The 16442-nt window shown below is 33.1% G+C and overlaps 1 protein-coding gene across 7 annotated transcripts in view; it reads left to right on the forward strand.

Annotated features, from left to right (window-relative positions):
* Nucleotides 1–16442, forward strand: part of TDRD3 (tudor domain containing 3) — a 171992-nt gene that overhangs the window by 51304 nt on the left and 104246 nt on the right. For all 7 annotated transcript variants that reach the window (XM_058548277.1, XM_058548279.1, XM_058548278.1 and 4 more), the window contains exon 3: nt 3842–3907. In XM_058548277.1, coding sequence (XP_058404260.1) covers nt 3842–3907 — 66 coding nt within the window. The remainder of the gene's footprint in view (nt 1–3841; nt 3908–16442) is intronic.

Consider the following 16442-nt stretch of genomic DNA (forward strand, 5'->3'; position numbering starts at 1 on the left):
TGAAAAGAACATTTAAAATATAAATAAATATATAACTGTGTATAACTTTTTCTTTTCATATCACTTAAATTTATATTTATATAATTAAACTTGGGTTTAAACTTAAAGATAAAATTTATGTTTTGTAATCTGTCACTTTTTTCAGCTTCTTTGAATTTTATTCAATAAGACAAACAAGAATTTTTGTTTCTGAGCTTAAGTATTTAGGTTTTTAATAAATAAAAGACTATAAAATTTTTGAAGTAGCATTAGTTAGAAATTATGCATAATATCTCCAACTACAAATGGAAATATTCTGTACACATTTTAACTTTCTTTGACTTGCACCCAAATTAGTGAATTCTACTTTCAAAAAATGTTGTAAAGAACTCTTACTTTGTTTCTTTGTTTATAAAAAGAAAAAATCCTGAAGATGATAGGAAAGAGATTTTGTAACAAGCTTCTGCTCTTCTTTATTTTTCTTATTTATATACTTAGATAAATAGCAATGAATGATCTGTAATTGGGTGTGAAACTTTAAAATACGTGAAGATGAAGTATTTGTCTTATACACATAAGAGTTACATGATAAGTTATCTTAAGGAATTAACTTATCTTTATAATTTTCCTTGAAATATAGAGTTGAATACTCCAGTCGAAGCTATCAGGCCACATAATAAGAGAAAAAAAAACTTTTATCCTGAGTGAAGTCTACATCAGACAAATAATTTACTTTTCAAGTTTATCACCTTTAAATAAAATCAAGCATTTATAGTATTTCTGTTGAAATTTTTTTCAACTTTTGAGTGATTGTGGGATATCAATCACTAGTTGAGAAAAACTTTAGTATTACTGATTGTTATTGTCTATTGCTTATTACATATTGGGAGTATAATCCATGCACAAGCTTTCTTACATTCTCTTTCTTCCTCCCGTGGGGGACACACTGAGCTTGTTCCTTTATCAAGCAGTGAACAGTGCAGTAATAGATGTATAGTGTTTCTGTCCAGAGAAGTCCATTAGAGACTAGCACCCAAAGCTTTTATTAGACTGCTCATGAAGGTGCTCTCTGCATAACATGAAATAAAATTCTAGACTCTTCCCAAAAAAAGCAGTTCACCATAAATCACGTTGTTTATGCAAGTAGTCTAGGTAGTGAACCACGTTTTCAGTTAGGAAATGGTTCAAGTGCAAAGTTCCCTGATGCCAGCCTAGGGCCAACCTTGTAAAAGCAGACCTTTCTAAAGGTAGCAGCCTCAGAGCTGCTATGTAACTCTTTTCTGTGCAGATTTTTATATTGAAAAGGAGTGTTCTTAATTTTTTACTGTGTAGACTGGGGAGTAAGAGTATTAAGCAATGACATTGAAATCCAGCATGTAGTTTTGGGTTCAAATACTTGAATTATTCAGAAAAAAATTAACTGATAGACTAGCCTTAAATTACTGAATACTCTGTATCAGTAAAAATTTAAAAACAGATTATTTTTTAGTTTCTTTTAAGATTCTGTATAATATAAAATGATTTTCCAAATAGATATTCTGTTGAACTTATGAATAAATAGGAATCTTGTGTGTGTGTGCACATGTGCATGTGTATTTATAGGCTAAATATTTCTCCTGCATAATTTTTTGTTTTTAAGTTTGTTTATACAAAAAAAAATGTATTTTTGGACCCAGTTGTCCTAGTGATTCTGATATAATGGTGTCTGAGTCATAAAATTGCCTTTTCAATACTTATAAATTGACTTTGAATTTGGAATGTTTAAAGATTTGGTAGGTCATTTTCATCTTGCTAAAAGGACAATGAAGTAACATTCCTTGTATGTGTGTACAGCACTTTAAAAGTTATGTAAACTTTGAATATATTTTCTCCTTTTAGCCTGACAACAACTTTGTGAGAGAGTTGGTGATATTCTTTCCATTTTTTAGAGGAATAAATTAACTGGATTTAGAGAATTTGTGACAGTGTCCAAGGTCATATTAGTTAATTACAGTTTGCAATGAATCAAAGTTTAGGATTTTAGTCTAGTGCTCATTTCTACTTTATACTGATGCCTCATTTTAGTTTGAGTTAAATTTCATAATTATTTATAAAAACCAGAAATGAGGGACCATGATGTATCATAAAATTTGTATGTATTCTGTTTTCATACGTATTTAAATATTTCACCCTTTGAGTGACTTCACAATAATGCCTGTGTTTTTATGAACTGTTGGTTGTATTATTGACTTAATGATTATACATGTTCAGATGATAACAAAATGTACATGTTTTATATTCACTAAAATAAACATGATAGCTAACATTCATTAAATGCTTATTCTTTGCAAGTCATTGTGCTAAGTGCTTCACGTATATTAACATTTAATCTTCGAACCAATCCTAATAGAGAGAAAGCTGGCATAAGAGAGTATTTTTTTCCTATACGTCACTCAGTATTTTCAAAGTGAAAAGACATACAACATGAGGTATGGTTTATAATTCTTTCACTCTGTTATTGGATGGAGGCTGCAAAAAGAATAAACCTAAAGCATTGTTACACAGGTGTTTGGATTTGGGGCTTAGTTTGCCTGGCAGTTCCATTTGGTGAGTTTTAGTTTAGGAGTGATCCTTTCATTACATTGAGACATAAGTTATGAATCATGGTAGTGAAAGACTGGAGAGGATCTGTGGGGGTTGTATAACTTACATACTTGTTTCTTAAGCTGACCACATACGAATATTTCAAATAAGAGGATATTCTATTATTGTAGATGTTCAAGGAAGACTATCCTACTTCTCTATACGTATTCATCTCATATTACAGTAATTTTGATCATCTAGTGTTTTCTCCTTAAGTCTAGCATAAATTTCTCTCTTAACATTTATGTGATTAAATGTACTCTATTTTCCTTTAGTTTGCTCTTAAGGCAATGAAGAGCTATTGTTTAATGTATTTTAGAGAATAACAAAACAATTTAAATTTAGTTATTAATCTAACCTCACTCTCACAATCATCAAGATAATTTCTTAGCTTAAATAATTAGGCCCTTTTCATGAGTATTGATAGTTTTCCTCTGAACAAATTTCTACGATTCCTTAAAAGAAATTTTTAAAAGTTCTACTTTTTATGTAGACTGTCTAGTCGAAGTTTTGTTTTTATGTCAGAAATGCTGTGACTTTGTTTATATTAGTCGTTGTGTTTTCCTTTGGTTTGCTCAATACTGTGTACTTCTGTATTTTTATATAGTCAGTCATTTGTTCACCAGCTTTGATTTCTGTAATTTATTTAAGCAAATGAAATAAATTTTTACTATAGTCAAGTCTTACTGTAACTTCTTGCTGTTGCAGTGGTATTGTTCCCTGGGTTACTTGTTATGTTGTGTAGCTTTTGTATGTTATGGATATCACAGACTATAGAGTAATGTGTTTTCATGTCTCTGCATATCAAGGTTTTTCAGGATTCAGTTATCAAAAATATACTCTGTTTATGCATTGAGAAGTAGTCATTTGGTTTTGGATTGTGGCATTAATTTTTTAGTAAGACTAGAGTTTACAAAAAATCAAGTTTTGTATTTTAATAGAGAAGATTTATTAAGTTAAAAGGTTACCTAAGTTAAGTTTACCTAAATCAATTATCAGAATTAAGGCCTTATTTATTACTGTTCAACTTACTGGCACACTTTAAACAACATATATGTATGGGACTGTGTCATTTGAAAAGATCGATTATATGTATAGATCTCATAATCAGTTTAAAAGACATTTATTTAAATTTTGTTCCACAAACCTTAAGTAGTTTCACCTTTTGTTTGTGAATGAGATTTGATTTAGATTTCCTTTTATCTATAATTATATTTTAATAATAATATTTTTATTTTAGACAGACTTGAGAACAATTGGCAAGAAATTCCTCCCCAGTGACATCAATGGTGGAAAGGTAGAAAAGGTAAAGAAAAATGTTAACTTCCTAAATTATGCTAACTTCAATAAATATGAACATCTACTAAATTATTGGAATTATTTTTTGTCAATAAAGACTGTGACTACAAAATATTTTGGAGGTGAACAGTCACAGAGTTGTCATTATAGTGACTTCCTATACACATGGAAAATTATTAAGACTTAAACTTTTAAACTTCTGGTGACTTTTCAACATTTAAACTTTTGTTTCAGGAATTATAACTATGGCACACTGTATGTGAAACTTACCAGATATTATCAGAGCTCAGGGCAAGGACCTTTTTATTTTAGTTATCTGTTACCATGTTTATTTAATGAACTTAATACATAAGATTGTGAGAGAATATTAGGAACAATTTGGCAAAGCCATGGATCTGCTAATTGCTATCATTTTGCATTACATATATATATATTCATGTTACAGATTTTTTCAGTGATTAAAATACAAGGATATGATTTTTTGATACCAACTAGTCAGTCTTTTATTTTTTATTCATTTATATTCAATTTCTTCTTTTTATTTGAAAATACATTATATTGTGTCAGCCAAGAATTTCATATGTGCTATTGGTCACTTTTTGAACTATTAAGAAACATCATTATTGAGCCAGCCCTGATGGCCTAGTGATTCAAGGTCTCCGCTTCAGTGGCCCGGGTTTGGTTCTTGGTCACAGAACCACATCACTTGTCTGTCAGTAGCCATGCTGTGGCAGCAGCTCACATAGAAGAACTAGAAGGATCTATAACTAGAATGTACAGCTGTGTGCTGAGGCTTTGGGGAGGGGAAAAAAAAAAAGAGGAAGATTGGCAACAGATGTTAGCTCAGGGGGACTCTTTCCCAGCTGAAAAAAAAGAAACATTATCTGTAATTTAAATAAATACTTTCAATGTGTATGTTTTGCATCTGAATAAATCATATCATTTTAACATTTGGATATTTAAAATAGTTATTGCATCTCAGATATTTTAAATGTTAGATAATTTTGAAAGGTCTATAATGTAGCAACATATTTTTTACATTTTCTAAATATTAGTCCATTTATGCAATGGATGGTAATCATTTAGCTGGAAGGAACCACAAGAGAGCGTTTCTAATCTACTCTAGTTTTTGAGACACATACTTAGAGAAGAGGGTTCTATAAACTCCTCAGCAATTCATTTTCATGTATAACAACTCTCTGTGTCAGCAAACTTTAATTATATTTTAACCTAAATTTCTTGTGCAGCAACTTAAAGTTCATAATGTCTTCTTTATCTTCCCTCAAGGGAAATGGAGAACATCTGGTTACCTTCCTTTATGAATAATTCTTCACATACTTGAAGACTTGTATATATCACTGCCACATGTTTCTTTTTGCTAAAGCCATCTATCTTTGTTCCTTTGTTTATTCTCAGTCTCAAGCTTTTTGTTCATCTTCATTGTTCTTCTCAGAGTCCTCTCCAATTTCTTTACATTGCTTTTTTGGTTGTGGTAGTAGTTGTCAGACTTTAGTGTGCACCAGAATCACCCTGATGCCTGGCTAAAACACAGATTGCCAACCACTGCCCCCTGACCTCACGTTTCTGATTCCATTGAACTAGGGTAGAGCCCAAGAATTTGTATTTTGAACAAGTTTCCATGGGATGTTGATTCTTCTGGTCTGGAAAGCATACTTAGAAGACTGCCTGGGTACAGAACCCCAGATTAGGCAGCAATCTTGGACAGGTCTGATGAGTGCAAAAATTCTTTACAGGAAAAGAAACTAGCATCAAAGCAATAACTACGCATCCTTATACTAGTTTATTTAAGAAAATTTCAAAGCTTTCTGTATTATTGGTTTTCTATTTTCTCTCTCTGTGTCCTTAGGGATTCTGAGAACCCACCTCTGCTGTAAGCTCATGGGGTTGGTGCTGATGAGACTTTTCTCTGCTCCTTAGGGATTCTGAGAACCCACCTCTGCTGTAAGCTCATGGGGATGGTGCTGATGAGACTTTCTCTGCTCCCTCCACCTTCTCAGAGCCATTTTTGCTTCAAAAAGTTTTGTGCAGTGGATTCTTTAGGATTTCCTTTGAATGTAGCTAACAACAATAAAAAAAACTTAAAATCTTTGAATCTAGAATTTTCTGTGCCAAATTTTATCCTTTAAAATACTCTTAATGCTAATGTGACTTTATAAATAAAGTAAGCCCTTTTCACATGAAACAGAAATTCAGTTGGATACCCCATGTCTGCTCTTCCTCTTTGATTATATTTTTCCTTTCATTACATACTTCTAACACCAAATGTAATTCTCTTCGTGGTATTAGTGAAGATGCTTTGACAAATAATTTTAATAGAAATTTTAGAAGCTGACCCAAAGGAATTACTCATTTTATTTGCCTTTAGTTAGAACTCCATACATTATATAAAAATATAACTATTTTTAGGCCACAGGAAATGTTTAAGGAATATATTTTTGATATTAATTGTCTGACTTGTACTTTTTCCCTGTTTTTTTTAATCACTTGTGCTTCTTTGTAAAGAAAGACTAATGCAGTAAAAGCTTTATTGTGCCTTTATTGGAATCCTTTCTTAACCAGCACTTGACCATATTAATGGTAACTGAATCATTATGAAGACATGGCTCCAGTCACTAAATTATATATGTTATTGTTCTTGTTTAAAATAAATTTTAAATGAAAAATTTTAAATAAATTTTGTTTTAATCCGTGCATAAGACATAGGGCAACATTTAGTAAGCAGAGTATTTGAATAAGTAATTTGCCTATTCCTTGAACATATGAGACTTTGGTATAAAATGATATTATTTTCTAGTTTTCTTTTTATACTAAAAATGAATGAATGAATGAAAGAAAGAGCTGGGTTACCTAGCGATCTTCCAAATAGAACATACTGGAAACTAACTTTCCAAAAACTAATATAGACAGAAAACTTAAAATATGAGATAGACTAGCTGTCTCAGGAAGCAGAGGCGTGGTTGTGATATGTTTCAGATAGGGTGTGGAGAGGAGCATAAAATGATAGGGACTGGTAACATACTGGAAAGGTACAGATTTTAGAGTCGTTGGGCTGGATTTAAATCCTCATTCTACTGCTTATTAGTTTTGTGATTTCTGGAAAGTAATCTTGCTAGATTTTAATTTCCTTATTATTCAAATACTATCTCCTTTATGACATTGAAGAATTAAATGAGATAATGTACATGAAGGTACTAAACGTAGTGCAATGCATATGGCAAGTATTGAAGATTATGAGCAATATAGGATAGTATTTTTGTCCTGGAGATCTAAGAATGCATGAATCCTTATTACCTCATTTGAGTATCTGTTACTGAGAGCTCTCAAGGAAATTCAGTGAATGAAGTAAGGTAAATGGATACTTCATTATTGACTGGGTTTTGGCCTCCAACCCTAATGCAGAACTCTATTACTTGAGCAAAGCTGGTCTGAGTGTGAACGAATCAAAGCAGGCCGAAAGCCCTGCTGTGACTATTTCTACTAAGTTCCTAGCCTGCCTGTGATATTACCATTCCTAAGAGAGAGAAAGCCAAAGGAAAATGTGAGTATTGAAGAGGATTTGCCCCAATATTTAAGAAGCAAATACTTAAGAAGCAAGAGGGGCGAAGAGGCTGTCTTCTTAGGAGCTGCCTCCATTAGTCTTGTGTGGTCCCTTTGAAAGGGCCTCAGCCATGTGTCTTCTAACCCCCTTGGAAACTCATTCGCCAGGCTTGAGGCTCAATACAATATACTGGAGATTCCCCAAGACAGAGCATAGTCCTCTTTGGAGGTAGAGTAAAGGAGTGTAGAGAGGAGTCTTCAAACTTCCCCCCTGAGAGGCCAAAAGTAAATGCTCACATGGTATATATTGTTATTATTATAATTAATAAGACTTAGACCATTTTCAACATTTGGGAATTTGAAAGTGGAAAGGAAGAATGGAGAGCTGTTAGATCTGTGATCAGGTAAGAAAGATTGTAGGTTTGTATTTAGGAGAAGACAGTTAATCCTGTACACACTGAATTTACATCTCTTTTGTTCTTAGACAAATCTGGGGACTTCAGAAGGGCATTGTCATCTGGAGTTTGAAACTGAAGTTTTAATAATTGCTATTATCACTGATTAATTTGGGAGAAAGTAGAATGTCAAAAAGTACAAGTAACTTTATTATTAATTAGTATAGTTTTGCTTAGGTTCTTTTCTCTTTCCTCCCATTCTCTTCTTAACATTATTTTGCAGTTCCTGTATTTTGTCCACAAGGTTGCCCATAACCTTGATGCAAAGGTTTCAGACAAATTAAAAAGTGGTACAAGTGGGAAGAGGACAGTTTTCTCCAGGCTTCGAAGCCTAAGCTAGATTTTCCCATAGGCAGTTCGTGTTTGATTTTTAGGCCGTAAAGATTGTGAGAGTGGAAGGATGTGTAGTGGGGAAGCCATATTTTGCAAGTTATTTTCTGAGTTTTTCAGGTCAGGCTTTGCATTTCTCAAATGGTACAAGGTCCTGGAACGTGGTGGCTTGTAAGCTAAAAATCATGGAAAAACGTCATGACAAAAAAGAAATAAAACTATACTTCCTATAAAACTGTTTAATATTTTTCATATTCTTCTTAAAATTTAATATTTTGCTGTTGTAATTTTCATAGCTTTAGCCTCTGAACCAAGGTGTAGAAGTTAATTATACAATATAGGTTAGTGTAAAAATACTTTACCAGTCCAGCTTTGTGAGGACCTTATGCATTACTGTGAAGCCCTAACAGGAAAGGCTTTCAGTTCTGTGTTTAATTTTTCCATCCAAGTTCTAGGACTGACAGGTTGGGTAAGCCTTTTTGAATGTGAAACTGTGATTAAAGACCTAATTTTTCCTAATGGAAGTGACTTCCTCAAAGCAATACCAACATCAACCACAAGATGGCTTCACTGCCTCAAAATTCAAAGTGAATACCCTCTCACCCTCTTTCTAGAAATTGGATATTTTTAAAAAGAAAAATAATTGAAAAAACTTCTGTTTTAATTTAAATAAAATTGTATTATGTTTCATAGATGCTAATTAATTCTGTACTAAATAATATAGTTTGCCAGTGTTCCTTTTAGTGAGTTATTAAAATTAAACATGCAATTTTATTTTTCAGACAAATGGATTACTGAAACTCTGATTTAAGTATGCTTTATTTACAAGTGCTTATTGATAATTATTTAAAGGACTTCTGTGGAGTTTACAAACGATTGCACAAAACAATATATATTAGACAGATACTCTTCTGATAATGGAAAAATAAACTGTTCACCTTTTTTTTTTTTTTTTTTTTAATTTTCCTTAAGGAGATGTGGAAATAGACAGATGACACACTGGGGGAAGTATTACTTTTAACTGGGAGTCCCGCAATATTTTCCTGTATTGCATTTGTTGTAATTTCTCTGAATGATTGAATAAGAAAAATTATGTGCTGTGCTGTTACTTTGATGTATAAATTGATACTTTTTACAGGGAATTTCAAGTTTGGGAAAACTTATTCAAGATTATATTGTCTATTTCTCAATTACCAAGCATTTATAATACCATTTAAAAATTTTCTTAGGAGTAAAAACTTTTAGATCTTCTTCTAGTGAATGTACCACCGTATTTATGATTCAGGAAGTTTTTCTTTTATTATTGTTTATTTATGTTTTTCCATTTCAACTCTCTTCCTGTGTATGAATATCACTCAAAAAATTTGAGATCAGGATTAGAGACTACCTTCCCAAAGCTATTTCTTTCAGTATTCCTGATGCTTTTGACCTGCTTTCCTCTTGCTCTTTTTTGGTACAAGGCCCTAAATTATTTAGGAGAACCCTGGTTTTCAGTAAACTCTTTTTCTCCTCCTCTTCCTTCTCATCCCCATCCTCCTCTCCATCCTCCCTCTACTCCTATTTATTGAGAACCTACTGTGTGCCAGGTCCTGTGTTAAGTAACTTATATGTATTATCTAAGTAATCTTCAGCATAGCACTGAAAATAGAAATTATTACCACTCTCCATTTTACTTTAGAGTTGAGAGAACTGCATGTTCTCTAAAATCACAGTCTTTCGTTGCTACAGCAGCTTAATAATTGCCATGTGAGTGGCATGTCCTTCCCTCAGCTGACAGGCAAACTGCTCTTTATTCTTCAAATCCCAATTCGAATACCACTTATTCTCTTCTAATTTTCTTGACCTCTTTTGAGCAGAATTAATTTTCAAGAATTAATATTCCCATTGCCCTTTATACCTACATCTGTTTTTCGTATGTAACAAATTTTGTCATAGTTTTAAAATATGTAATAGAAAGAAGATAGACTTTGGTATGAGACAGATCTGAATTTGAATTCTAATTCTGCCTCTTACTGGCTGAGTGACCTCTGGCAATGTACTTTTTAGCCTCTGCTCTCAAATGTTCCTATTTAAGATACATGATTATCCTAACATACTTTTTAGTCCTGGAGGTAAATTAAATAACTTATGTAAAGATCCTGCCACATTTTCAGGTATATCTAATAAGTGCTGAATAAATTATGGTAAAAACACAAGGAAATTATTTATTAAGCAGGATTTGATTGTATATTTGTGCTAAGTGCAAGGAATGCAGAGATCAATAGGACAACCCACTGCCTTCTTGGAGCACATAGCCTAATGAGATATTGAGAAACCAACAACGTTAATATAGTAAAACAAATGCTATGTCAGAAGTACATACAGTGAAGGGGTAGCTCTCTCAGCCTAGTGAGGTCTGGATGTTGCTATTCTTGCTAGACTGTTAGTTTTTAGAGATGTGATTCTCAATGAGGAAATAGTGGGCAGATCCCCATTTGAGGGCATAGTTAAAATCTTAGGGTAGGTAGGTATTTGTATGTTTATATATAAGGTATATATGTTTATCCATGTATACACACATACCATATTCAGTATTGTTTCTATTTGGAAAATTTTAAAAAAATATTTTATTGTACAAACTACAGAAAATAGAATAATTGAAAATCTGCTTGACTGATAATAATATGTGGGAGATAAGTATAGTAGACATTTATGATTCCTAGAACCTGAATTCTCCTGTGTTTGGGGGAGTGTCCCATCTTCAAAGTCTTGGTGGTGGAGAAGAAGAAAATGCCAGATACTTTTCCCCCAGCTTCCTTTGCAGTTTTGCCATGCATGTGTACCTCAGCTTTGCTAGTCAGGTGAAGCTGCTCTGGACTTGGGCTAGTCACATGAAAAAGCAGGAACTGTGGTGAATCCTCTCTGGTAGTAGTAGAAGCTGCAGCAAGATTGAGTTTCTAGGGTAACAGTTGCAGCAGTGCTGGGGTATAAGTGTCCAGGGCCAGTGAGATCCATGGTACAAGGTGTAGAGCTAGAGGCTTGCAGTGTGCTGGATCCAGCTTGTTCCAGCTCATGAATGTTGATTGCCAGCGTCGCTTCTCAATTCGGAGTTCAGTAACATCTAGTTAATAATTGAAATCAGCCACGGAAATTGGCAAATGCTACAAATTAGGTCTTCTCTCCCCTCCTCATCTGAGAACTCTTTTGCCAACACACCATCAAACCATCAAACCAGCTCTGTGATTTGATTTTGAGTGATTTTCTTGCTATGTAGGCTGCAGATCTAGTTCTCTAATTCTCCTGACATTTCAGTCAGCTACTCAATGTCTTAATTCAAAATATTATGTAAATTATTTAAACTATTTTAATATAATATTTGATATATACCAACATATATGTTTCAAAGCTTAATAATGAAGCGAGTACCTGTGAAACTTGAGCCTGATGTAAGAACTAACACATTACAAAACCGTTCTGCCTATTTACATGTCCTAGCTCTTCCTCCATCAACACCAAGAAATGATTGTTGTGAATTTTGAGTTTAGCTTTCCTTGACTTTTAAAAATATTTTAGTCATATATGTATTTATTCCTAAACAATATGCTGTTTTGTTTTTAAGCTTTATAAAATGAGAGCATATTTCTTGCTGTAACTTGCTTTTATCATTCATTGTTATAGCTCTAACATATGTCCATGTTGCATATACCTATTATTCACTGATGTTCTCTTTTGTATAATATTAAACTGTGTAAATATACCACCATTTGCTTATTCATTCTCCTGTTGATGGATATTGAGGTGCTTTTCTTTCTTCTTTTTTTTTTTTTAATAATAGATGCACTATAGTTGGCCCTTGGTGTCTGCAGATGCCAAACCCACAGAAACGGAGGGCCAACTGGGGACTTGAGCATCTGTAGATTTTGGTACCTGTGGGGGGTCCTGGAACCAGTCCCCCATGGATACGGAGGAACAACTGTACTTCTAGGAACAAACTTGTAAATTTTTCCTGATGCACATGTTTAAGAGTTTCTCTAGGGAATATAACCAGGAATTGAATTATTGTATGCTAGAGTTAAGCCAGTGTTCGACTTTACAAGATAATGCAAAATTATTTTTCAAAGAGGTTGTACCAATTTATGTTACCTTTAGTAGTGTACATGAGATCCCATTGATCCATATCTTTTGTGGCACTTGAAATTATCAAATTTTTCTAATCTTATGCTTGTAAAATATGTTATTCTTCATCAGGCTATTCTGTCCCCCTCTCCCCCACATGAATTTTAGGATCAAATGATGAAGTTTCTTAAAATATGTTGGAGTTTTGATGGAAATTGCCTTGAACGTGCAGATCAGCTTAGACAGTTGACATCCTTATGATATCAATCTACCAGTGAAATGCTGGTAAGCTGCCTCTGTGAAGAGAAAAAAAAAAGCCCTGATATGTAGCATTTACCTCTTTTTGTATAAATATTCCTACCATGGCTGATTACTGTATAAGCTCTACTGTGAAATCATGGAAGCCGGAATTGGGAAGAAAAGTGCATAATAGGCTCTTGTGAACTGGTATGCAGTGGCTCCAGCACACCACTGGATATGTCTCTTCATTTACTTAGTTTTTCCATAAAGTTTTATACTTTATTGAAAGTATATAGGTTGTATATCTTTTTGTAAGCTTTAGTCCTGGAACTGTCTATTAAAATGGAACACCATTTTAAAATGGTGTTTTAAAAAATTATTAATTTTTCTCTCTATTATGGTGCATAGAAATGCAACTGATAATTATATATTGATCTTAAATTCTACCACCTTGTACTTATTATTCTTAATATGTCTGTATATTCTTTTATGTTTGCTCTATAAATTTGCTTTTTGTGGACATTTCACATGAGCAGAAAATTTATACTCTGTTGTATCTGGCTTCTTTCACTTAGTGTAATGTTTTTGAGGTTAGTCCATGATGTAGCATGTGTCAGTGGTTTGTTCCTATTTATTGCGGAATAGTATTCTATTGTATGGGTATACCACTTTTTCTTTCCATTTGGCAGTTGATGGATATTTAGATTGTTATGCATAGTTCTCTTATTGTTTTTTCATTGCTGCTAAAAGTAGGTTTGTGTTTTTATTATATTATTATTCCTTAAATTTTGATTTGCATCTTTACTCTTTGCTTCTTCATCAATTCTTGTTCACTATTCAGTTTCATTAGTCTTTACGAAGAACCAATGCTAGACTTTTGTTAACCCTCTTTATTGTAGTTTTAGTTTGCTGTTTCATTAATTTACCTTTATTATCTTCTATCTTATTTGAGCTCATTCTGTTGTTCTTTTCTCAACTTGTTAGTTCAACTCATTAATTTTCCTTTCTTTTCTAATATGAGCATCTTGAGGCTATTAATTTTTCTCCTACCACTGCTTTAACTATATCCCAAAGGTTTTATACATGATATTTTCATTATCATTCAGTTCTAAATATTTTTCAGTTTATATATTTCTTTTTTGCCTGTTTTAATTATAGAATATTATTTTTTTCTTTTTGTTGTAGATTTCTAATTTAGTTATATTGTGATCAGAGAATTTAGACTGAATGATAGCTGAATTTGAAATTTTGTGGAGGCTTACATTATGACTTGATATGTGTTTGTAAATGTTGCATGTTTGCTTGAGAAGAATATTTATTCCCTAGTTATTAGGTTCACAGTTCCATATAATGTCTCTAGATTAGACTTATTAGTTTATAGTTTGTGCTTGCTAATTTCAAATTCTCAACTCGTTAGAGGCTTAAAATATTGTTTTAATAATTTTTTTATGACTCTTATGCTTTGTGACCTGTTTCCTTGTGAGTCTCATGATATTTTCTTGTGATTTTATGTTTCTTGATCTTTTTGCATGGGAATCCTGGACACCTGAATAAGGAATGTTTTTTTCTAGGAGGGATGTGTGGAGCTAGTAGGGGTGCTACTAACTTACAGTGAGTTAAGGTTCTGGCTAAGGTTAACTTTGGTACTTTTCCATTAGCCCAAAGCTGAGGCTCTCAGTTGTGATATAATTACTACCAGAAGCAAACAGATCTTCTCTGGATGAAAATATCCTCCACATTGAGGCTTACCAGAGATGCCTGCATGGATGACAGGGGGAATGTTCTGAAATTTCTATTGTTGTGTAAACATTTCTCTTTTATTCCAGTTTTCTTGAGTCTGATACTGGTATAGGGTGTGACAAATCATATTTTTTTTTCCTGATCTCTTCCTGCCCCACCCCATGTTTATTAATATCAACTTTTGTTAAAATGATATTGAGTTGTTTTGACAGAGCAAAGTAGGTAAGAAAGAGGGCATCATAAAAGCTTGTCTTTCAGGCCTTTAATGCAGCTGTAGACAGAACCACCGTTTCTTCTTCCAAGGCAGCTTTCTTGGATTGTTGCCCAGCTGCTTGGATCCTCATGTAGAGATGTGAATAGTCCAGCAAAAAACTTCTCTTGATATAAATAAATGGATAAAAAAATGAGCTCTAGGAAATCTCTACTGAAACCACTGGAAATGCCTTTGGAAGTAGTGATAGAGTAAAGAAAGAAATGAATTGTGATTTTAAGTACTTAAAAGGACTGTGGAGGATAAAACTTTTTTATTCTCTTAATTTTAACCCGCTTTGCAATAATGATGGAAGCTTGATCAGAACCTAATCAGACTCATAGATTCCTTCTGAGTATATGGTCCTGTTTCCAGGCTGATGGAGAATGTGATGCTTATGTTGTTAGGTCTACATTGAGAAATTTATTTCTCAAGGAAATTGATAAGATTATAAAATGGCTGGCAGATATTTCATCTGCCATGAAATCACAGAATGTCTAAATTTAGATGGTTTGTAGAGTCCTAAAGAAAACTCATTTTAACTGTTTATCTAGGTGTGATCACTATAGATAACTAGTTGCATGTCATCCAAACTTTAGAGAGTCTGATTGTAAACAAGCGTGTTAATTTAATATGATCAGTAAATTAATAAAATAATACAGCCATTGAAATCTGATATTCCATATCAGTTAATATGACTAGTTAGGATTTCAGATGACAGAGGTGTCCATCTACCTAAGGAGAGGAAGGAATGAAGCCTGGACGAATTTTTTTGGTCTCAGAGAATATTTCTGGCAAATACTTCATATTATTTAATAGAATTAGAGATTTTTACCTGGAGAATCCATGATAAATTCTTCTTACCTAATTAATTAAATTTTTTACAATAATTTCTTTTACTCGTTCCTTATGACTCATGTGAAAGAGAAAATCAGACATTAAAGAAATCCTGGATGGTCAAAGATTAATCTTTGTTTTTTATTATTTTCATTTAAATTGATACTTTTTTTACTTTGAGGTTGCCCTTGACAAGAGTTGAACAAATACTTTGAAATAATTCTCATCCAGTTTTGGGGATGAGTTTGGATTCAGGGATGAAGTTAGGATTTAGGATCTTAGAATCATAGCATTTTATTCTACTATTTGTGTTTTATTTAGGCCTAATACTTCCCTATTTTTTGACTACAGAGTATAATAAACTGAACATTGTAAACATAATGAAAAAATTCATTATATCTGCTGGTTTACTTGTAGAATATTTCTGAATTGTAGAATCACCAATCTTAAGGCTTGATGATTCAAATTGAGAAGGGACTATCAAAAAACTATGTATAATTTGGGAATTTCTAAGGAGAGTCTACTAAATAGTACCTCCTTTTCTACTTTGGTTTTAAAGCAGTTGAGAAGTAAAGGAGTGGCACATATGGGCCAAAATATTGACCTTACTATTGATAAAAATTAATTTGGAAAATGTGGTTTAGTGGGAGAGCCAAATGGATCCATTAACTGAACAACAAACCAGGCAGACTTGTACACTCACTTATGGCAGTGCCAGTCTAGTGGGGAAGTTGGGTAGATACCACCTCCCTCAGGGTCTCTACCTGGATCCAAAGAAAAGGAAGGGTAAAGATGAGCCCAGTATGTACAGTATATTCTTCCTGATCAGATAAGTCATTCCATAAGTGCATGTGTTAGTTTCCTGAGGCTACTATAACAAATTATCATGAACGTGGTGGCATAAAACAACAGAAATTTATTCCTTTACAGTTCTGTAGGCCAGAAGTCTAAAATCAAGGTATTAGCAGGGTTGCTTCCTTTGGAGGCTCTGAAGGAGAATCTGTTTCATGACTCTCTCCTGGCTTCTGGTAGCTGTG

Source organism: Diceros bicornis, chromosome 9, assembly GCF_020826845.1.
Source record: "Diceros bicornis minor isolate mBicDic1 chromosome 9, mDicBic1.mat.cur, whole genome shotgun sequence".
NCBI lineage: Eukaryota > Metazoa > Chordata > Mammalia > Perissodactyla > Rhinocerotidae > Diceros > Diceros bicornis.